Here is a 25,061-nt window from a genome sequence, read left to right as displayed (position 1 = left end):
AGCCAGAGGCCCTCTACTACTGAGCTACATCCCTACTCCTTTTTATGTTGTATTTTGATACAGGGACTCAGTAAATTGCTGAGGCTAGCCTTGAATTTGCAATCCTCCTACCTCAGCCTACTCAGGTGCTGGGATTATGGGCATGTACCATAGCAACTATTTCTCAAATCTTAAGTGATTCCATGGGCCAGGGAGAGATTTGAATGGGAGACAGAATTATTCAGAGTCAGTAACATTTTCTTCCTCCTAGAGCAACATGAAATCAGGTCCAAAATCTAGCCTAGCATCAAGTGAAGAATTCATTTCTCCAATACTCATACTGGCGATAAACCCAGCCTAATTCCCTCTTAAGATTGGGAGCCATCTCGCCACAAAGGCATGAAAAGTTAATTTCAGCTTACTATAAATTACGGCGATTTCTAAACCTGCTTGGAATGCCTGCCTAAGTGCTGGACCATTAATTTACTATATGCCTTTGTGTTATACTTGTCAAAATTCTGTTATCTGTAAGTTCTCAAGACACCTGACCTTTTTTGTAACTTTCTGCGCTATAAAGCTGTGCTCCTGGAGAGCTGCGGGGCCATCTTCTGTTCCTGTGGTTTTTGGGAGAGACACCCCCCACTGGTAGGAATTACAAGCTTGCTTTAATTTGATTTCAATTGGAGCTGATGGTCTTTTCTTTGCTTAGTGGTTTAACAGCTGGGAGTGGTGCCCACATACCTGTAATCCCAACAGCTTGGGAGGCTGAGGCAGGAGGATTGTGGGTTCAAAGCCAGCCTCAGCAATTTAGTGAGGTCCTAAGCAACTTAGTGAGACCCTGTCTCTAAATACAAAAAAAAGGGGGGGTTGGGGGCTGGGGATGTGGCTCAAGCAGTGCTCGCCTGGCATGCGTGTGGCCTGGGTTCGATCCTCAGCACCACATACAAACTAAGATGTTGTGTCCGCCGAAAGCTAAAAAATAAATATTAAAAAATTCTCTCTAAAAAAAAGGGGGGAGAGGTTGGGGAATGTGGTTCAGTGGTTAAGCGCCCCTGCATTCAATCCCTGGTACCAAAACAACAACAAAAACAAAAATTCCCACTCAGAATGGACACTAAACCATTCCAAGACTCTGCAGAAGTAGAGCTTCTACTGATATTCTATCACAGAGAAGTTAGCTGAACATAATCAGAGACAAAAAATGTTCAATACATAGAGAAGGTGCTCCATAATATCCCACAGACAAATAAATAAGTGAATGCTTTACCTTGAGTTGTTCTTTGAAAGCAAAGTATTTTCCAGAGGAGTTAAATTCATAATTGAGCTGGCACTTCTGCTCCTCTAAGGTTTCACTGTCTATGTTACTCCCAACCTGTTTTCCAAACATTCTGTAGTATTCATCCAGAATGGCTTTAGAAATGTTCTTGATCTGAGTGTGGTAATCACTCACTGCCTAGAAAAATGCAAAATGTCTGGTAAAGTGGCCTAAAGAGGTCAAGACCATGGATTGAAAATCTAAAATTGGATTAGGACTTATGTTCAGTAACAATATAAATATAAACTACGCTTTTTTTCCTAACTTAGAGACCACTATCCAAGGGTTAAACAATATACCACTCACTGTCTACCACTGATCACAAATGGAACCAGAAATGAAAATATGTGACACTTCAAACAGGTTTTCACTCCGTCTAGAAGACACATTGAAGAGTCCACGCCATTTTAAATGTATGCAGTCAACACCTTATGCTTTCATGTCAGTTTTTGCACTTGCCTTCTGAGCACCTCCTGTCCAACGGGTAAGGGGAGGCCTTGGAGGAATCATTTCCTTGACTCTGTATGAGGAAAATAAAATATAAAAATTTATTATATAGGGGCTGGTGTTGTTGCTCAGTGGTAGAGTGCTGGCATAGCACATGTGAGACCCCTGGGTTCAATTCTCAGCACCACATAAAAATAAGTAAAATAAAGGTATTATGTCCAACTACATCTAAAAAATAAATATTAAAAAAAACATTTATTATCTTGACTTTTTATAATAAAAGGAACATCAAATCTCATTAGTAATCTTTACCTTAACTAAATGTTAAAAAGCTATTTTTACTTTAAATAAAATGTATTATTAAAGTTTAAGGGGCTGGGGATGTGGCTCAAGCGGTAGTGCGCTCGCCTGGCATGCGTGCGGCCCGGGTTCGATCCTCAGCACCACATACCAACAAAGATGTTGTGTCCGTCGAGAACTAAAAAAAAATAAATATTAAAAATTCTCTCTCACTCTCCTCTCTCACTCTCTTTAAAAAAAAGAAGAAAAAGAATGTGCCTAGCACATTTGAGCAATAGCAAAGTTTGTGAGAATTAGATGTACAAACCTGGAATTCAGGAGAGAGGTCGAGACTTGAAATATAAATTTGGGAGCCATCAGCATATAGATTTTTTTTTTAGCCAGTCTCATGGCTCTAAACAAAAAAACAAAAAACAAGGAAACAAGAATAGCTAGAAAATAAGTTCAAGGATTTTGAGTTTGGGGATACTCTAACATTTAAATGCTAGAGAGATAAAGAAGGCCAGGGCGGAAAGAATACAACCTAGAGAGTATAGTTGTCCTAAGAACCAGGTTAAGAAAGTCTATCAAGGAAGACTGAGTAGTTAAATGCTGGTTCCAGCTAACCACTAGATTTAACAATGTGCTAGTAATTGATAACCTGGATAAGAACTTTTATTTGAAGATAAACATAGCAGTCAGCTTCCCATTATTATAACAAATACCTGAGATAGTCAACTTATAAAAAGAAAAGATTAATTTTAGCTCAAAGTTTTAGAGTTTTCAGTCCATTGTTAAGCAGACTCGTGTATCTTTTAGGTCTCTAAGAGAAGGGGGGTAATAGATCATGGCAGGAGCACATGATACAGCAAAGCTGTTCACCTAATGATACTAGATATCAAAGAAAATAAAGAGGAAGACTGTAGGGACACACAATCCCCTTTGAGACCTGAAACTCTAATGACCTGAATCTACCCACTAGGCCCCACCTCTTGAAGTTTACACAACCTTTCAATAGAGCTAAACTGGGACCAAGTCTTTCACACATGGACCTTTGAGGGACAATCTAGATCCAAACTATAGCAATAAATTATTGGAAGTGAACTACCAGATCAAAGGCTTAAAAGATTTATCAGTTTTTTTTTTAAATGACTATTACCAAATTGCTTTCCAATGGAGTTAGACCAATTGACTCTTCCCCAGTTTGCATGAGAGGGCCTGTTTCCAAACCCCCTCATCAACAACAGCATGTTATCAAGCCTTTGAATCTTTAGCAATTAAAAACATAAGGCATTTCAGGGTAATCTTAATTTCCATTTCTTTTATTATGAAAGTCATTGAGCTTCCTTTCATATGTCAAAGACTGCTTTAAACTTATACATATTCTTAAACAGTAATATAGTTTCTGCAGTTTGGTACATACAGCCAGCAACCAAAGGCAATAATCTTTTATATTATTTGGGGTAATTGGGTATAATTTTCACTACTATTTTAATTTTTTTTTGATAGTGATGAGGAATGAACCCAGGGCCTTGTGCATGCAAGGCAATACCCCGAAATCATTTGGGATTTGGGTAAGGTAAACGTGGAGGAGAAATCTGCCTTTTATCTCCCTATGTCCTTTCTCCCCTCCCCCCCAAAAAGATTACTAATAACCATTTCTTACAAAAAGTTCAAGAATATTTATATGTTGACATAAGCATAATTTTAAAAAGTATTGTATATAGTTATGCTAAATGTATAAAAAGTCATGGGACAAAAAAGCCATAAAATTGCTTATGCATTTGCTATAAAATCATTAAGGATGCATTTATCACTCCATATTATCTATGTAAGGGCCCAAAGGAGAAATCTGTTTTAGAAATTAATACCAGGGAAGCCAGGTGCAGTGGAACATGCCTGTAATCCCAGTGACTTAGGAAGCTGAGTCAGGAGGATCAAGAGTTCAAAGCCAAACGTGGATGTGTAACCAATGTGATCCTGCAATCTGCACACATGGTGAAAATGGGAGTTCATAACCCACTTGAATCAAATGTATGAAATATGATGAAGAGCATTGTAATGTTTTGAGCAACCAATAAAAAAAAAAGAGTTCAAAGCCAGCCTCAGCAATTTAGTGAGGCCCTAAGCAACTCTCCAAGACTCTGTCTCTAATAAAAAAGGATGTGGCTCATCAGTTAATCAACCCCAGGGTTCAATCCCTGGTACAAAAAAAAAAAAAAAAGCAAGAAAGAAAATTAATACCGGAGGGAGAAATGTGGTCTTAAGACAGGATATAATTAAGATCAGAACTGCAATTAATGAAACTGAGAATTTTAAAAATACAAAGGATCAATGAAAAAAAGAGTTGATTCTTCGAAAAGATAATAAGACTAATAAACCCTTAACAAAATTAACGAAAAGGAAGAAGACCCAAATCAACAAAATTACAGGTGAAAAAGGACATGTCACCACAGACACTTTTGAAATCAAATGATCATTAGAAACTATTTGAAAATATATATTGCAATAAACTAGAAAATCTTGAAGACACTGATAAATTTCTAGAAATATAGGAGATGCAGTAATGCATAAATTCGTTGTCTGGCTCAATCACATGATTAATCATGACATGACTAACCACCAGACACTTTGATGTAAACTAACCCCACATATCAAAGCAGACCCTCTAATGGAGAAACATGATCTTGCTCAATATTCGCCAATCCTTAAAGAAGTTTAGCCCCTCAGAGCTGGGGCTGTGGCTCAATGGTAGAGCACTTGCCTAGCATGTGTGAGGCACTGGGTTTGATTCTCAGAACCGTGTATAAATAAATGAACAAAATAAAGGCCCATCAATGTCTAAAAAATGTTTTAAAAAAGAAGTTTAGCCCTTGTGGGTCATACATATATCACCTAATTATGTACCCTAATAAAAACTCAGCCTTAAGCCGTGGCAGCACATCTCACTGGAGGTTGTCTGCATTCTTGCACCCAATTCTGAGAGTGTGTATATCCAACTTTCTTCTTGAATAAGCTCTCTCTTTGCTAAAAATAGAATTATCCTTAGATTATTTTCTGCAATGGTGTCATGGACCTATAATTAGTGTGTTTTCTCATTTGTGATTAGAATTTTATAACTTACAGGGTTTCCTTTTTTATTAGATAGCTCAGATTTAATGTCTACTCATTAAAGTTCTATTTAATACTGCCTTCTTTTTTGTTCCCATGGCTTTGAGTTTTTAACTCTATTTCTAGATTATCATCACTATTTTTATATCTCATTTATGATAAATATGCTCAATTTATCTTTGGAAAGGATCCAGATGTAAAGTTTAAAAGGTTTAAGGACTCTCTGACATAAAATATGATGTGTGTCATTATAAACAGATAATTCTCCCTGAAAACATTCAAATTACTAATAAATAACTACAATATGGCTTAAAGGGAGAAACTGTCTCCATCAAAATAGCAAAAAACAATTTAATTATGGTATTAGTGAATGTATGAAGAAACAGCAGTCTCATACATCACTTGTAGAAGGCCACTGGAGATATTTATCAAAAGTTCTAAAAATATGCATAATAGTCTAATGTCAGGCATGGTGGCACACACCTATAATCCTGGCTACTCAGGCGCAAAGGTGGGAGGATCTAATAAAAATCTGGAGATGAAAAGTACAACTGATATTTTAAAAGTTCACTAAAAGGGTTCCATAGTAGATTTGATCAGGCAGAAGAAAGAATCAGGCAAGTTTTGGCAATTTAGTGAGACCCTGTGTCAAAAATAAGAAGGGCTGGGATATGGGCATGTAGCTCAGAGATAGAGCACCCCCAGTACTGGGGGGAAAAATCCACAAGATAAAATCTATCACTTTTTTCATACTTAAATTTGAGAACAGTGCTTCTCACATCAAGAAGTCAAGTCTAGATGTCAGAAAAATAACAGAGTACAAAACTCCAAAGTTCCACCCTTTCAAACACACACACACACACACAAAAAAAAAAAAAAAAAAACTTGAAATACTGCAATAACTCTGTCAGAATATTGGAAAATTGTCAAAGGTTCACAGCAATCAAGCAAATGTTGACTTAAGAAATAGGCAACATAAAAACGGTAGGACGCTTTGTGGCATTTATACTTGCCTTTGCCCACCAAATCCCCAGTTCAGAAACAGTCTTAAAGATGATAGCCTGGGTTTCCAATGTGGCACACTGGTCCCTGATTTTGGAGGTAGTATAACAGACCATATTCCCAAATTACTGTATTTATTTTAACCTGTCAGGGACTCCCCGAAGAACTGATGTAAGGCACTGGTCTGTGTTTTCCTTAGAGTAGAAAAGCATTGTTCAAAACCATTGTCGGGTTATTAAAAAAGCAGCAGGTGCTTGGGGCAAAAGATTAGAGTGGAGATATATAATAGACAACCTAAATCCTAGGAAGCAAATCTGGAGAGTACCTTTTGGAAATTAGAGCATTCAAAAGTACTTGTGTTTACTAGAAAATTTAGAAAGCCACATGCATGTCCAGGACAGAACACATTCTCTGAAAAGACCTGAGAAACACTAAGCTTTCCACTACTGATCAATTTATAGGCTCAGTGCAAGTATAAAGTAATGGCTGATGCAAAAATATGATTAAGGATAGTTTGTTTGTTTGTTTGTTTTGTGGTGGCGGGGATGGAACTCATGGCCTTGTGCATGTGAGGCAAGCACTGTACCAACTGAGCTATATCCCCAGTCTAATAGTATGGTTAAATATTAAAGAAATGCCTTAGCACAGAATCATCTACAAGGATTAGCAGAAAGTGGTTTATATTTGTTTTGTTTTGTATTAAGGTCCTGGCATTCAAGAAAAATTTAGTCAAAACACTGCCTGAACACAAGTTTTCTCAATACTAACAAACAGCAAACACAGAGGAAGGGAGAAACTTGAATTCCAAAGTCACCACAGTATAGTATTCAAATATTCAGTTTTCAATCAAAAAATCATGAACAAAATAAAGAAACAGAAACATATGGCTCTTTCAAAGGAAAATATAAGCAGAAACTCTCCCTGAAGAAGCCCGGACACGGGACTTACTATACAAGGATACTAAATCAAACTGTCTTAAATATACTCAAAAGAATTAAAGGAAACCACAAATAACAGATGAGGAGAAACCAGTAAAGAAATATATGAAGAAAATGAGACTATCAACTGCCGCAGTCTAGCTGGGCACAATTCAGGATCCACTTGTCAAAAGAAACGAACTTTATTTTTAGAACCACACATGCCAAACAAAACAGCTCCTCAGGAAAAACCTTCAGAGCCCAACTGCTACCATTGGCTTCCCACAAGCCTCTCAACCTCCCCCACTCCTCCTGCTCTTGAGGCCGATTGGCTGGGCAGAGCCAAAAAAAAGTCCCCCAATGAGCAGCTCCATGGTCTGAAAGGGCAGAGAAACAGCCCAATGAGCATCACCGCAGAGGAGCCAATCAGTTGGCAGCTAGAAGTTGCTGGGGCGGCTGTGAGCCAATCATCAGCTGGCAGCTGGAAGTTTGCTGGCAGCTGGAAGTTTGCTGGGGCCCCTTCAGCTGTGGCTCTCAACAATCAATAGAGATAGAAATTATAAAAAGGATCTAATAAAAATCTGCAGATGAAAAGTACAACTGATATTTTAAAAGTTCACTAAAAGGGTTCCATAGTAGATTTGATCAGGCAGAAGAAAGAATCAGTAGATGTGAAAACATGACAACTGAAATAATTAAATCTAAGGAACATAAAGAATAAAGAAAAGTCCAGAGAGCTTAAGATATGTGAGATACTTTCAAGCTAACTAACATGTACATACTAGAAGTCACAGAAGAAGAAAAGAGGAAGAGGCAGAATTTTCAAAAAATAATGCCCCTGAATTCCCAACTTTGATGAAAGACATGAATCTCCCCATCCATGAACTGAAAAAACTACAAGCAGCATAAACTCAAAGGGATCCACATAATAATACTTTATATTCAGACTGTCAAGCAAAGACAAAGAGAAAATAACAAAAGCAGGGAGAACAGAGCAACTCATCACGGACAAAGGATCTTCAATAAAATTAACAGCTGGGCTTGGATTGTGGCTCAGCGGTAGAGTGCTCACCTAGACTGGCGGACCCAGGTTCGATCCTCAACACCACATAAAAAATAAAGGCACTGTGCGGTGTCCATCTACACCAAAAAATAAATATTAAAAAAATATTAACAGCTTATTTATCATTAGAAACCATGAGACCAGCAAGGTGTGGTAGCAAACATTTGTAATTCCAACTATTCAGGATGTTGAGGACAAATTTGAGGACAGCCTGGGAAACTTAATGAGATTCTACCAAAATAAAATTTAAGAGGGTAATAACATAAAATAAAAAACAAAAGAAACTATGAGGGTAGAAAACACTGGGATGATGTACTTAAAGACTGACAGAAAAAAATCACAAACCAAGAATTCTATATTCAGCAAACTATCCTTCAAGAAGAAAGAAGAAAGTAAGACAATCTCAGATAAAACAAGAGCTAAGATAAAAAATTCAGAGTCCTTCAGGCTGAAATAAATGGATAATAGTCAATAACTCGAAGTCAAATGAAAAAATACAGGACATTAGTAAGGATAAATACAAGAGGCAATATTATTACAATTTTGGTTTGTGACTCTTCCCTTATTTTTAATAAATGAAATCATACAATATGTGACTTTTATGTCTAACTTTTTTTACATAGCATAATATCTTCAAGATCATCTGTGTTAGAGTATATATCAGTATTTCATTCCTCTTATAGCTAAATAATATTCTTATATATATCACATTTTTTCATTTTTTAATTTGTTATGTATGACAGCAGAATTCATTATAATTCATATTACACATATAGAGCACAATTTTTCATACCTCTGGCTGTAGAGTTACACCATTCATGTCTTCATACATGTACTTAGGGTAATGATGTCCGTCTCATCCCACCATCTTTCTACTCCCAAGCCCCATCCCTTCCCTTCCCTCCCCTTTTCCCCTTCACCCTATCTAGAGTTCATCTAATCATCACATGCCACCCCCACCACATTATGAATCAGCAACCTTAAATCAGAGAAAACATTTGGTATTTGTTTTGGGAGCATTGGCTAACCTCACTTAGCATTACATTCTCCAACTCCATCCATTTACCTGCAAATGCCATGATTTTATTCTCCTTTAATGCTGAATAATATTCCATTGTGTATATATCACATTTTCTTTATCCATTCAGCTACAGAAGGGCATCTAGGTTGGCTCCACAGTTTAGCTATTGTGAATTGTGCTTCTATAAGCACTGATGTGGCTGTGTCCCTGTAGTATGCTGTTTTAAGTCCTTTGGGTACAGACCAAGGAGAGAGATAGCTGGGTCTAATGGTGGTTCCATTCCCAATTTTCCAAGAAATCTCCATACTGCTTTCCATATTGGCTGCACCAGTTTGCAGTCCCACCAGCAATGTATGAGTGTACCTTTTCCCCACATCCTCGCCAACACTTATTGTGGTTTGTCTTCGTAATAGTTGCCATTCTGACCAGAGTGAGATGAAATCTTAGAGAGGATTTGATTTGTATTTCTCTAATTGCTAGAGATGTTGAACATTTTTTCATATATTTGTTGATTGATTGTATATCACCTTCTGAGAAGTGTCCATTCAACTCCTTGACCCATTTATTAATTGGGTTATTTGTTTTTTTGGTGTTTAGCTTTTTGAGTTCTTTATATACCCTAGAGATTAGTGCTCTTTCTGATGTGCAAGTGGTAAAAATTTGCTCCCAAGATGTAGGCTCTCTATTCACATCACTGATTGTTTCTTTTGCTGAGAAGAAGCTTTTTAGTTTGAATCCATCCCATTTATTAATTCTTGTTTTAATTCTTATGCTATAGAAGTCTTATTAAGGAAGTAGGGCCCTAATCCAATATGATGGAGATTTGGGCCTACTCTTTCTTCTATTAGATGTAGGGGCTCCGGTTTAATTCCTAGATCCTTGATCCACTTTGAATTGAGTTTTATGCATGGTGAGAGATAGGGGTTTAGTTTCATTTTGTTGCATATGGATATTCAGTTTTCCCAGCACCATTTGTTGCAGAGGCTATCTTTTCTCCAATGTATGTTTTTGGTGCCTTTGTCTAATATAAGGTAATTGTAATTTTGTAGTTTAGTCTCTATGTCCTCTATTCTGTACCATTGGTCTACCAGTCTGTTTTGGTGCCAATACCATGCTGTTTTTGTTACTATTGTTCTGTAATATAGTTTAAGGTCTGGTATAGTGATGCCATCTGCTTCATGCTTCTTGCTAAAGATTGCTTTAGCTATTCTGGGTCTCTTATTTTCCCAGATAAATTTCATGACTTCTTTTTCTAGTTCTATGAGGAATGTCATTGGGATTTTGATCAGAATTGCATTAAATCTGTATAGTGCTTTTGGTAGTATGATAATAGTTTGACAATATTAATTTTGTCTATCCAAGAACAAAGTAGATCTTTGCATCTTCTAAGGTATTCTTTAATTTCTTTCTTTAGCGTTCTGTAGATCTCATTGTAGAGGTATTTCTTTCATTAAGTTGATTCTCAAGTATTTTATTTGAGGCTATTGTAAATGGGGTATTTTCCTCATTTCTCTTTCAGAGAAATCCACTGATATTTAGAAGTGCCTTTGATTAATGGGTGTTGATTTTGTATCCTGCTACTTTGCTGAATTAATTTACTAGTTCCAGAAGTTTTCTGGTAAAATTTTTGGGGTCTTGTTGGTATAGGATCATATCGTGGGTAAACAGTGCTAATTTGGGCTCTTCTTTTCCTATCCAAATCCCTTTAATTTGTCTAATTGCTCTGGCCAGTGTTTCAAAAACTATGTTAAATAGAAGTGGTGAGAGAGGGCATCCCTATCTTGTTCCAGTTTTTAGAGGGAATGCCTTCAATTTTACTCCATTTAGAATGATGTTGGCCTGGGGCTTAGCATAGATAGCTATTACGATGTTGAGATATGTTCCTGTTATCCCTAGTTTTTTTCTAGTGTTTTGAACATGAAACGATGCTGTATTTTGTTGAGTGCTTTTTCTGCATCTGTTGAGATGATCATATGGTTCTTATCTTTAAGTCTATTGATGTGATGAATTACATTTATTGATTTCTGTATATTGAACCAACCTTGCAACACTGGGATGGAACTCCACTTGCTCATAGTGAACTATGTTTTTGATATGTTTTTGTATTCTATTTGCCAGAATTTTATTAAGAATTTTTGCATCTATGTTCATTAGAGATATTGGTCTGAAGTTTTCTTTTTTGATGTGTCTTTGCCTGGTTTTGGAATCAGGGTGACACAGGCCTCATAGAATGAGTTTGGAAGTGCTCCCTCTTTTTCTATTTCCTGGAATAAATTGAAGAGTATTGTTATTAGTTCTTCTTTAAAGTTCTTGTAGAACTTGGCTGTGTATCCATCCAGTCCTGGGCTTTTCTTGGTTGGTTGGCTTCTGATGGCATCTTCTATTTTATCACTTCAAATTGATCTGTTTAAATTGTGTGTACAACCCTGATTCAACTTGGGAAAGTCACATGACTCTAGAAATTTGTTGATGTCTTTGATATTTTCTATTTTATTGGAGTACAAGTTTTCAAAAATAATTTCTAATTATCTTCTGTATTTCTGTAGTGTATGTTGTGATATTTCCTTTTTCATCACATATGTTAGTAATTTGAGTTTTCTCTCTCCTTCTCTTTGTTAACATGGCTAAGGGTCTGTCAATTTTATTTATTTTTTCAAAGAACCAACTTTTTGTTTTTGTCAGTTTTTTCAATTTATATGTCAAGAGCTTTGTAATATTTTGAACAACTAATAATAAAATTTTTTTTTCAATTGTTTCTTTTGTTTCAATTTCATTTATTTCAGCTCTGATTTTAAAATATTTCCTGTCTTCTGCTTTTGGTGTTGCTTTGTTCTTTTTCTAGGGTTTTGAGATGTAATGTTAGGTAATTTATTTGTTGACTTATTCTTTTAAGGAATGAACTCCATGTAATGAACTTTCCTCTTAGTACTGCCTTCATGGTGTTCTCTCTTCTTTTTAGAAGGCAAATATATAAGATAATAATTATAAATCTATGTTAACAGACACATAATAAAGATGTAATCTGCAATGGTAACAATATAAAAAATATAAAGGAGAGAGATCCACCACGTGTCTGGAAAGCATGGCGCCTCCGGTTGCAGCACCGCTGAGCAGCACCCCCAGGCTTTGGATGATGATTGAATGGTATTGGCTGTGGATTTGTGAAACCCATCATATTAAAATATTGAGCTTAAGGATTTTTGTGATGAAATTTCTGTAAATGGTGCAATCTCTGCTTCAGTTTCTGAAGCTGGAAAAGGACCCTCTAGCAGCCACATTGTGGCAGACACCATGGACCTGAACCCCAAGTGGAATCTTTCATGTGTCTGCTCAGCAAAGTAACTAACTGCAAACTGCTTTGCCAGAAGTTACCAGGGAAGTTGCGATTGGGGTGAGATTTAACAAGCTTGAAACCTGGCCCCAGCTGCTTACAGCCTGCCAAGTAAAGCAAAGTGAAGAAGTGAGTCAGCAGGTGGAAAGATCCACATTGTTATCATCTTCTTCCAGGAGGCTCAACCAACTCAGGTTATCTCCCGGTGGTGCCAGACAGGATCTGGACAGCCCTGCTTCTGCTAATGCCTATGAGTTAATCCTACCCAAACAGAATCATAAGAATCTTCAAAAATAGCCAAGGAATTTGAGTGACTGAAATTACCATCACCACTTTTAGCAGCTAGTAAAGTTGGGGGATAACTAAAAATATCTGAACTTCAGTTTAGGTGGTATAGGTATAATCTCATGTATAGATGAGACTGCAGTAATTGTAAACTGAAATTGTTAATGTGCATACATTGTTGTAGGAAGCTAAGGGGAAACAATGCTTGGCCTCAAAAAGCATTTCTCAGTGGATTTCCTGTGAAGTCATTGTTTCACTTAAAATTTTGAAGCACAATTAAAGGTTCTTCTATTTTATATTTTTAAAAAATTATATATATAATATATATAAAATAAAAAATAATATATATTATATATAAAGATATATATTTATATAAATATATATATAAGGAGAGGAGTAGAGATGTATAGAAGCAGTGTGTATAGTATCAACATTAAGTTGGCATTATTCAAATTATGTTGTTAACAAGCTTAAGATATCACTTTGTAGTTCCCAAGATAACCATTTAAGAAAACAACTTTAAAAATATACAGAAAAAGACAGAAGATGGGAACCCAAATAATACACTGAAAAAAAATCAACTAATTAAAAAAGGCAGTAATGAAGAAATAGAAGAAAAACATTTAAGACATGTAAAATTATAAGTAATAGCATAAGTAAATTCTTCGTAAATAATCACATTAATTATAAATGGTTTAAAGTTTCCCACTAAAAGGCAGAGATCAGCAGATTAGATTTTTTAAAAAACAGGATCTATCTGATGATTTCAAGATACTCTCTTCAGATATAAACACATAAGTGGGTCAAAAGTAGAAAGATAAAATCAGATATTCCATGGAAATCATAACCAAAATTGCGGTGGTAGCTAGATTATTGTCATACAAAATAGATTTGAAATCAATAGTTCACAGGTGAGCTGGGGTTGTTGCTCAGTGGTAGTGTGCTTGCTTAGCATGTGTGAGGCACTGGGTTCAATTCTCAGCACCACATATAAATACATGAATAAAACAAAGGTCCATCTAAAAAAAAAGAGCTTGCAAGAGACAAAGAAGGATATTATCTATTGATGAAAGGCTCAATACAGCAGCAAAATATATATAACAAAATTACATTGAACAGAGTCCCAAAATATGTGAAATAAAAATTGACAGAATTAAAGGGTGACAGTTCCACAATAATAATTATAGGCTTCAATACTCTACTTTTAATAATAGAACTGGACAGGAAGTTAAAATATAATTAGAGGATTCAAACAACACCATGAACCAATTAAACCTAATAAATAGGATACTCTGAATATGTACAAGTGCAAATGAAGTATTATTCAGGATAGGTCATATGTCAGACCACAAAATAAATCTCAAAAAACTGAAACCATACAAAGTATCTTTTATGATCATAATGGAATAAAACAGAAGGAAGAATGGAAAATTCACAGAATCACAGAAATTAAGCAACACATTCAAACAACCAACAATTCAAAGAAAAAAGTTAAGGAAGGAAAAACACCTTGTGATAAATGAAAACAAAACTACAATATGTCAAAATTTATCAGATGCAGTAAACATGATGCTCACTGTTGAGGATTGTTTTAATATATGAACCAAAAAGGAGGTTAACAGATCTGTTTACTTTCACCTTTACTTTTCATTATATTTAATAATTCTGTTCAAGATAATGTAAATTGTTAAGAAAATTGTTTTCTTTTAGTGCCTTCTGGAATGTTATATAATTTTTTCTTTAGCCACTATTGCCAGAATTCCTATCTTCATCCCAGTGCCGGTGAAGACAAAGATAAAACCAATCTACAGCTTCTGCAATAACCATCACTGAACTGCTTGCAGAACTTGCCTGGACTATGTATCACTTGTATGCATTGTGAACTCACTTGTATGCATTGTGAACTATCTGTTGGTGCAGCGACTTGTGGTAGTGTTGGGGTATTTATGCTGATGGTGTCATCGGTGGTACAATTTTTCCAAAAGGAGCCATCACTGAACTGCTTGCAGAACTTGCCTGGACTATGAATCACTTGTATGCATTGTGAACTCACCTGTATGCATTGTGAACTATCTGTTGGTGCAGTGACTTGTGGTAGTGTTGGGGTATTTTTGCTGATGGTGTCATCGGTGGTACAATTTTTCCAAAAGAAGCCATCAATTGGCTTGGTGTATCTTCCTCCCTTCTGCTTGTCATGGTCGTTCAGCTAAAATTTGGGGGCCAACAGAGGTGAGGCAAAGAACCTCACCCCCTGCTGGTACAAAGACCTATCCACAGGTGTGGCTGTATACTGGACCGGTAGTCAGTGACAGGTAAGATCCAATTGCAATGGTACCAACCTAAGACAGGATGCTGACTCCTTGAGGTCAGCTCATCCGATAACGAGTAAGGACCATATGTACTATTGGACAACCTAAGGCAGGCACAGTCCCTAAGCCACATGCTTGTTGTTTAAACAGAAAGGGGGAGATGTTGAGAGCCACAGTCGAAGGGGCCCCAACAAACTTCCAGCTGCCAGCAAACTTCCAGCTGCCAGCTGATGATTGGCTTCACAGCGGCCCCAGCAACTTCTAGCTTCCAACTGATTGGCTCCTCTGCGGTGATGCTCATTGGGCTGTTTCCCTGCCCTTTCAGATCATGGAGCTGCTCACTGGGGAACTTTTTTGGCTCCACCCACGTGACCCAGCCAATTGGCCTCAAGAGCAGGAGGAGTGGGGGAGGTTGAGAGGCTTGTGGGAAGCTGGTGGTGGCAGTTGGGCTCTGAAGGTTTTTCCTGAGGAGCTGTTTTGTTTGGCATGTGTGATTCTAAAAATAAAGTTCGTTTCTTTTGACAAGTGGCTCCTGAATTGTGCCCAGCCAGACTGCAGCACTCACAAAGAAATTTATAGTTTAAATATATACATTGAAAAATAAGAAAACTCTCAAATCAACAACCTAACTGTACACCTTAAGGAAGCAGAAAAAGAAGTGCAAACTATGCTGAAAGCTAGTAGAAGCAAGAGAATTAATCAGATTGGAGAAAAAATATCTAATAGAAAAACAATAGGGAAAATCAATGAAATACAAATGCAGATTTGTGGAAAAGATCAACAAAATTGACAAATCTTTAGCAAGTCTAAGGAAAAAAAAGGAGGGAAGATTCAAATCTCTAAAATTAGAAATGAAAGTGCTGGTGCATGCCTATAATTCCAGACTTGGTAGGCCCAGTCAGGATCACAAGTTCAAAGCCAGCCTCAGCAATTTAGCAAAGACCTAAGCAGCTTAGCAAGATCCCCATCTCAAATTAAATACATTGAAAAGGGCTGGGGATGTGGCTCTATGGTTAAGTGTCCCTGGGTTCAATCCCTAATGCAAAAAATTAAATACTTTCCAACGAGTTGGATAATCTAGATGAAATACACAACTTCCTAGTAATACACAAGCAAAAATAATTTTTAAGTATTACATTTATGTCTAGGCAAGGTGGCACATGCCTGTAAACCCAAGTACTCAGGAGGTTAAGGAAGGAAGATGGCAAGTTTGAGGCCAGCCTAGTAACTTAGGAAGAATCTGTCTCAAATAAAAGATTTGGCGTGTGTAGCTTAATGGTAAAGTTTCTCTTGATTCCATCCCTAGTACCCACCCCTCAAATTACCTATAGGTATGTGGGGTGTGCATGTGTGTTTGTGTGTGTATGTGTGTGTGTGTGTGTGTGTGTGTGTGTGTGTGTGTAAGTAATATGGGAGGCTTTAAAATAACTCCAAAAGGATAAATACAAAAGGAATTAAAAATGGTTATCGTATAAAGGTGTATTAAAAATTGTAATGCAAAAAAAAAGAAAAAAATGTTTTAAATGAACATCAGCTGTTATCAGAAACATAAAAAATGAGTTATTAAAAACAAAAATTCATTTAAAAATGGTTATCACCAGATGAGTAAAAAACCTACGTGTTTTCTTTCTTTTTTTTTTTGAATTTTTAAATATTTTTATTTTTTTAGTTATTGGCGGATACAACATCTTTGTTTGTATGTGATGCTAAGGATCGAACCCGGGCTGCACGCATGCCAGGCGAGCGCGCTACCACTTGAGCCATATCCCCAGCTCAATGTTTTCATACTTTCTTGTCCATCTTGGTTTTCTAAAATTTTTTGTAATAAGCATATAGTGCTTTTGTAATAAGGAAATAACAATAGCAAAGGAAATTCCACCTGGAAAAAAAAACATAAAACTCCTGATTAACCTGAGGAAATTACATTCATGGGGATAAACGGATTTCCTCCTATTTAAACCTAAACTGCTTGTATTAAACAAGTATGAGAACCATTGCTACATACCTTCTGGCTAGCTCCTCTGGCATTCGCTTTGGAACCAAAGCTTTGTCTAGCTGAATCTCCAACACAATGTATGTCCCTGCTTCAAAATATTGCTGTAAAGACATTTTTTCTTATTTGGTATTTTCAGGAAAAAAATATTTAAGAGAAAATTTTAGTAACATAGGAGAATATTTACAATTTTCTGAGTGAGAAAATGCACATAAAATCACATACATAGCTTGATCTTAACTGTTAAAATCTTTCCTACATAGAAAAATAACTGAAAAGGAATATAGTAATAGTGGTTATCTCATGGATGAAAAGGTTTCCACTTTTATTCCTGGAAATTTCTACCTCAGTTGAAGACCCATTGAACTTATCCCATAACTTCTCTTGGAATTCTTTTAAGTAAATGTCCTTCTTTCTTCTAGCAATCTTCTTTAGTGTGTCCTGCAAAAATATTCTTTTCATAATCTTTTTATATTCCCATTCACAATCTCCTCATTACCATTTATGAACTCTAATTGCTGAATAATTCTATCTAGATTTTTGCTAGTATCCTAAATACAACACGTCCAAATTTATTATTTCTCCCCTATCGACCTCTCTGGACTTTTCTCTTTATGGCATTTTCATCCTTTTAGAAAATAAGGCTTGAAATCTTAGTTATCTTTATCTTTTCTTCATCAACAAACCCAAAGCTTCTGAGTTCCAAACATCCTGCTTCTCCAGGTTTCTGACTTCTTTATACTACATTACCTGCCCTAAATCAAATCGTCATCAATACCTTGTGAAAAACCTACTATCATAGAGAGAAATCTCAGAAAACTTGGAATGGAACTACCATTTGACCCAGTTATTTCGCTCCTCAGCATATACCCAAAGAACTTAAAATCAGCATACTACAATAACACAGCCACATCAATGTTTATAGCAGCTCAATTCACAATAGCTAGCTATGGAACCAACAGATGAATGGATAAAGAAAATGTGGTACATATACACAATGGAATACTACTCAGCCATAAAGAAGGCATTTGCAGATAAATGGATGAAACTAGAGAGGACCATGCTAAGTGAAATAAGCCAATCCCAAAAAACTAAAGGCCAAAACAAATGTTCTCTCTGAAACGCAGATGCTGACTCACAATAAGCTGGTATTTAGGTATTCCCCTAAATACCAGCCCCATGGTTGCCAAATAGAATGAGGGCAGGCCTTGGGGAGGGAAGAGTCCAGTTCATTGGATTAGACAAAGAGGAATGAAGGGAAGGGAGGGGGCATAGGAATAGGAAAAACATTAGAATGAATCAGACATAACTTTCCTAGTTCATGTATGAATATACCACCAGTGAAACTCTGTATCATGTACAACTACAAAAATGGAAGTTATACTCCATGTATGTTTGATATGTCAAAATAAATTCTACTGTCATGTCTAACTAAAAAGAACAAATTAAAAAGAATTAAAGTCAGCATACTTTAGATATACATTCATACCCATGTTTATCACAGCATAATTCACAATAGCCAAGTTATGGAATCATTCTAGGTGTCAACAAATGAATCAATTAAAAAAATGTGGTGTGTGTGTGTGTGTGTGTGTGTGTGTAGATATAAATATAAAGTTTTATTTAGCCATAAAGAAAATTGAATTATGTCATTTGTAGGAAAATGAATGTAACTGCAGAAGATAATGTTAAGTAAAATAAGTAAAGACTCAGAATGAAAAGTATCATGTTTTTTCTCATATGTGGAAGCCAGTGGGGACAAAAAGGGGAAGAGAGGGGAAAAGAATGTCATAAAAGTAGAAGGAAGAGAGCTGGGCTTGTAGCTTGGTGGCAGAGTGCTTGCCGACTACTGATGAGGCACTGGGTTCAATCCTCAGCACCAGATAAAAACAAATAAATTAGATTAAGGTTAAACTCTAAAAAAGAAGGAGAAGAAGAAAGAAAGTAGAGGGAAGACCAATAGGGTAGTGGAAGGAGACCAGGGGGAGGGTGGAAGAGGAGGTAAGGAAAGTTACTAGGGAGAGAAGGTGAGCAAATAAAACATTACCCATGTACCAATACACCATGATGAAACCCAACATTCCATATGATATGCACCAATAAAAATAAACGAATAAAAAAAACCTTTAATATGAGTCTCCAAGATGAAGCTCAAGAATTCCTCATTACCTACAGAATAAAGCTCAAATGTTTTAGCAAGACTCGTTTTCCCACAACTTCACTCTGCCTCTCTTCCCACCTTTTTCTAGAACCTGTCCTTTCTTTTCATTCCTCTATACCAGACAGAATTGACTGATGTACTCTAAATTCTACTCTTACAGGTTTTCTTTGTGCTTTCACTCAAGCTATCCCCTGGCCATGCAATGCCTCTTGTTTCATATTTATTAAGCAAAGAGTTCTTTCTTTTACTACTTAGTTTAGATAATCACCTCTTTGATGAAGCCTTCCCTGAGACAGTCCTATCCTAACAGATATTAATCGCTGACTCATTTGAGCCCACAAAAAACTTATATTTGTATCGGTATCATAGCACTTAACAAAATTAGGCATTATGGTTAGATTTGTACCAATCCATTTCTCCTACCAAACAGCTGAGTGTTCCTGAGGGCAAAAGAATAAATACTGCTGATGATATATCTTTGCATCCCTGCTTAATACAGTAGAATTAATGAAAAACAAAAAAAATTAATGCTAGAAAGGACCTTAAAATTAATTTGATACCAACTCATTTTACAGATTCTTAAGAAGACAAAAAGATTTGTCCAAGGTCATAACCTAGCCATGGGCAAATATAGGAGGTAGGTCAGATTCCCTGTCCTGAGCCTTTTCCACTATAGCTGTCTTGTTCAGTAAAGGTCTGATGAATTTAAACTTAATTTTCCAAAATGTTATGCATAGTTACCTGTCCTTCTGCATTGTGGCTTAGAAGAGGTTCACCTTCCAAAGGAGTATCTGAACTCTGAGATTTTATACTAGGAGCTTGCTGAAAGAAAATGAACATACTTCAAAAACTGAATCCTTAACATGACCTTCATTGTGACAGGAATGATGATCATTACAATACATCAAAATAAAAACTATATGGATACAATTCACCAAATGAGAAATTAGTGCAAGCCTTCGGCAGTAAGAAAACAGACAAAATCAACTTTTCAAGAACCTACCACATCCCCAGGCTTAATCTTTCCATCTATGTCTTTTTCTTTGACTGTTTTATCTTCTTTCAGATTCTTAGAAACAACTGGTTTGGTCAGTGGAGAATTAATTCCTCCTACTTTATTATTCTGATTCAAATGATGACCAGTATCTCGGAACAAACTGAATGACAATTTGGTCTGAAAAGAAGACAAAAAAAACATAATGAAACACAGGCAAATAAGACAAACTTGAAGGCATCATTTAGTGTTCCAGAAAATTTCAACATCATAGACTCAGAGAAAGGACCTGAAAAGCTACACTGTATTTCTCTACTTCTAGAACATGTAAGGTCACCATGGAAAGTTAGCTGCCTATCATATTACTTTTAAGTTTTAAGGGGAGACCTTATGAACTAACTCGATTCTGGTGTCTCATAACTCAGAAAGCATTTTATCTTTAACATATAATTTCAAATCAATTTTAAATGATAGAATTAATTTCCACACAAAAACAGTATCTAAATACTGCTCATCTATCAATTAAATTAGAAGATTAAGGCAAGTTTAAAGTCTTAAGTAAAACATTTGTATGGTTTAAACTATAGGTAAATAAATTGAAAAAAATCTTACCACCATTTAAAAAAATTTTTTGTAGTTGTAAATGGACAGAATACCTTTGTTTTATTTGTTATGTGGTGCTGAGGATCAAACCTAGTGCCTCCTGTGTGCTAGGCAACTGCTCTGCCACCAAGCTACACCCCAGGCCCTTATCACCAAGTTTTAAGTTAAACAACATGGATGTTTCTCAAAATAATTTAAGCTGAGTGAAGAAAGCTAGAACACCACCCCTGACCCCTGGACAAAAGTGGACAGGAAAACAGTGATAGGACAAAGGAATAACAAAGGACATGAGAACATTTTAGGGGATAATATGCATATTTATTATCTTGATTGTGGTGATAGTTTCACAGATGTGTATTTTACATACACATCAAAATTTTAAATTGTACACTTTAAACATGTAGAGTTTATTATTTATCAATTATACCTTAATAATGATATTAAAAAGAAAATCTAACTATTAAAGAAAAATTACGAATACTAAAAAAAAATCACTCATAATCCTACCACCTCTACCATAGGCACTGTATTTCAGATTCAAAGGTGCAAAGTTTTTCAAATTTTCACAACTCTAGGTTATGTTGTACGATGAGACTATTTCATGTAAGTGATACTGCAACAATATGTAGCCTTTTGTGTCTGCCTTCTTTCATTTAGTATAATATTTTTTAAGTTCATTTATGTTATAGCGTGTATCAGTGGTTTATTCTTTTTTTATTTTATTTAGTTAGTTAGTATTGGGAATTGAACTCAGAATCAACATCCCAGAGGGATGACTGGCTACATGATCAAGAAAAAAGTCAATTTTATATTTACTTACTAGAAAAGTGATCTTTTATAAAATATAAGAAAAATTTTTATTATTTCATCATTATTATGACAACTATTTTTCAATTACAAAAATCATGAAAGACCCATCATTTATTTGCATACTAAGTGAAAAGTAAACTCTATATCAGTTTTCTTTGAACCAGAAATCACACTTATAGGGATTTATCTGGAAGAAATAATTTAATAGGACCAAAAAGTTTATACACAAAAAAATTCCAAAGGAATCTATAATAATAAAAACTAAAAATATGAATGTCTCTGAATAAAAAAAGGTTTAGTAAATTACAGTAAATAAAAATGATAAAATATATATCCATTAAAAATAATTAGCAATGCTTTGTAATATATGAAAGAAAGAATTCAAAAGTGTTTCATATAGCATAGATCAAAATAAATTTCAAGGGCTGGGATATAGCTCAGTTGGTAGAGTGCTTGCCTCACATGCACAAGGCCCTAGGTTCAATCCCCAGTACCAAAATAAATAAATACATAAATAAATTTCAAAATAAAATAAATATTATATGACTTTATTAAAATAAATTGTGATAACTATAAACAGAATGAGATATTAATTAAAGATATGAATTAAGACTTCCTAGGCTCAAAGGAAAGATTTTGATTACCAAAAATTTAAAGTTTCTATATGTAAAAGAAACCATGGTAAATTAAGTTACAATATAAATTTTAAAATATGGATAATATCAGAAAACATGTGAAAAAGCCTATAATTCCTAATATATAAAGCAGCTTTTTTAAACATAAGAAAAATACACCAATGGGCAAAGTAAATGAAGTGGTTCATGAAAGCAATGCTAAAGGTTAATAAAAACAAGAAACACTTAGTAATCAAATAAATGTAGCTTTAAATGACAATGTTATCATTTTACTCTTAAAATTAAACAATTCTTTAAAATGATAATGTCTATTCTGGCAAAGACATGTAAAACAATTTTTATTTACTACTAGAGGTGTGAATTGTTACAAACTTATATACCTGTGAAACCATCACCACAATCAAGAAAACAAATATTTTTATCATACCTAATATCTCTCAGTCCTCTGTAATCACTCTTTCCCTATATTTCTGTCCCCAAATGACCATTAATCTGCTTTTCAACAATACAGATAACTCTATAGTTAAAGTATGTAGTCTCCTTTTGTCTTGTTTCTTCAGCATGATGCATTTGAGATTCATCCATGTTGTGTGTATCAATATTTCATTTCTTTTTATTGTGAGTAGTAGTCCCTTTTTTTAATATTTATTTTTTAGTTATAGGTGGATACAATGTCTTTATTTTATACTATGTGGTGCTAAGGCTTGAACCCAATGCCTCACGCATGCTAGGCAAGCGCTCTACCACTGAGCTACAGCCCCAGCCCTTAACAAGATAGTTTTTTTTTTTTTTTTAATTTTTAGTTGTAGTTGGACACAATACCTTTATTTCACTTATTTATTTTTATGAGGTGCTGAGGATTGAATCCAGGGTCTCACAAGTGCAAGGTGAGAGCTTTACCACTGAGCCACAACCCCAGCCCCAAACCAAGACTTTATTTTTCTTTTTTTGGTGTTGAGGATTGAACCCAAGGCCTTGTGCATATGAGGCAAGTACTCTACCAACTGAGCTATAGCCCCAATCCAGTATTCCCTTGATAGATTTTTTTATTGTTGTTGTTATTTTCCTGTTTACCTATTGATGGAGATTTGGGTTGTTTCTGGTTTGGTGTTCTTCATTATCCACAAGTTTTGAGGTCCAGAGGAAAATGACTGCAAGGGTCTACATTTAACATCCCAGTATACCAACTGGTTCTAAGTATCAACTGCAAAGACATGTATACTAAAGATGTGAATATAAAAGATAAATTATAATGATACCTTTTCTATAATTTTTTCTTACCTTTTCATAAACTGTACTGTCTAGATAAGGGTAAATATGAAATGCTCCCCGAATTTTCTTCACACCTGGATACAGCAAGGGGAGCATATTAACATAAGCCACACCATGAAATGAAAGCTGACTTTCATCATCAGCCTAAAGGAATAAAAGAGAGAGTTGTTAATGCCACAGAGTAATGTCGCATAAGGTGAGAAACTGACTCAGACGTGCAGACTCAGTTTTAGGAACAAACTCTAATACTTAGCTAGTTATGTATCTTTGGGAAAGATATATAATATTTTGGGCTTTTGTTTGTTTAGCTTCAAAATTGGTTTAATAATACCATGATCTCTGAGATAATACATATCAATAGTATTAATAAATATGCTAGCTGAATCAATACATACTCAAGTTAATTGATAATACATATATTCAACCAAAAAGTCAATTTTACCATGTTGTTTCTTAGGGGGGAAAAATGAGATCTTATTAAAAAACCTAACAAAGACTTAAAGGCGTCAGCAGTTTTGGCTTCTAGCTTTTGTTCATAGAATTACAAGAAATAAAATGAGGCTTACAAATCATCTAGACCAATTATGACCAGTAGGCTTTTTAACTTATACCCAAATTTTCATCAATTAGTAGAGGTGTTTTAGCATTCTTTAAAGAGAAAAATTCTGTGTATGCATCTCGGTCCAAAAAAGTGCTTTGATCAATGAGCAATGTGTGCCATAGATAATGAAGGATGAAAACTATCTATCATATATTTGCAATACTTGATCTAAATTCTCACAGAAAAGATGAGGAACATGTAAATAAATATGTTTTAACGTCTTTTTTTTTCTTTTTCTTTCTTTCTTTCTTTTTTTTTTTTTTTTTTGGTACTAGGGATTGAACCACGGGTCACTTAACCAGTGAGCCACTTCCGCAGCCCTTTTTATATGCTTTTTGAAATTTTGAGACAGGGTCTTGCTAAGTTTTAGGGCCTCACTAAGTTGATGAGGTTGGATTCAACCTTACAATTCTCCTGCCTCAGGCTCCCAAATTGCTAGGATTATAGGCATGTGCTACTGTGCCCAGTTTTAACATTGTTTTTGATAGCTTTATGGTTTGCTGTATAAATCCATTTTTTGAAAGAAATTTAATTCCAAGCTTAAAAGTAGTCTTTGATTTTGCCTCCTAAAATAATAATAATTAGAAACTAGATTCGGAAGTTTTAAGTTCATGTGATAATAGTATGTGGTTTAGAAATCTCAGGAAAGTTAGCCAATATATGTTATATAATAACAGGGGGAAATGGTGTTACAATGATAGTATTTTTACTATGCAAAAGCTTATTTTTATATCAACCACGTAATCTAGATACTTCTACATGATCCCTATCCTCACAGAGTTTATGACCAAGCAGGAAAGATCAGACATGTACAGATAAAATAGTATAGAACATGTTCTAGGCTCACCAAAGCTCTATCTTTTCAGAAGAGTAGCAAATCTATGAATGCTATTATGTTAATTATCAGTCTAAAACATTTTGATGGTGGGTCTA

The 25,061-nt window shown here is 35.3% G+C and overlaps 1 protein-coding gene across 8 annotated transcripts in view; it reads right to left on the bottom strand.

Moving 5' to 3' along the window:
* Positions 1–25,061, bottom strand: part of Cfap70 (cilia and flagella associated protein 70) — a 102,336-nt gene that overhangs the window by 48,240 nt on the left and 29,035 nt on the right. For all 8 annotated transcript variants that reach the window (XM_078040438.1, XM_078040446.1, XM_078040450.1 and 5 more), the window contains 6 exons: positions 23,537–23,671; positions 20,217–20,387; positions 19,955–20,035; positions 17,065–17,156; positions 1,750–1,814; positions 1,247–1,428 (listed from right to left, as the gene is read on the bottom strand). In XM_078040438.1, coding sequence (XP_077896564.1) covers positions 1,247–1,428; positions 1,750–1,814; positions 17,065–17,156; positions 19,955–20,035; positions 20,217–20,387; positions 23,537–23,671 — 726 coding nt within the window. The remainder of the gene's footprint in view (positions 1–1,246; positions 1,429–1,749; positions 1,815–17,064; positions 17,157–19,954; positions 20,036–20,216; positions 20,388–23,536; positions 23,672–25,061) is intronic.

This window comes from Ictidomys tridecemlineatus, chromosome 1 (genome assembly GCF_052094955.1).
Source record: "Ictidomys tridecemlineatus isolate mIctTri1 chromosome 1, mIctTri1.hap1, whole genome shotgun sequence".
NCBI lineage: Eukaryota > Metazoa > Chordata > Mammalia > Rodentia > Sciuridae > Ictidomys > Ictidomys tridecemlineatus.
The sequence above is the reverse complement of the archived record's forward strand: the minus strand, read 5'-3'. Positions and strand labels throughout refer to the sequence as shown.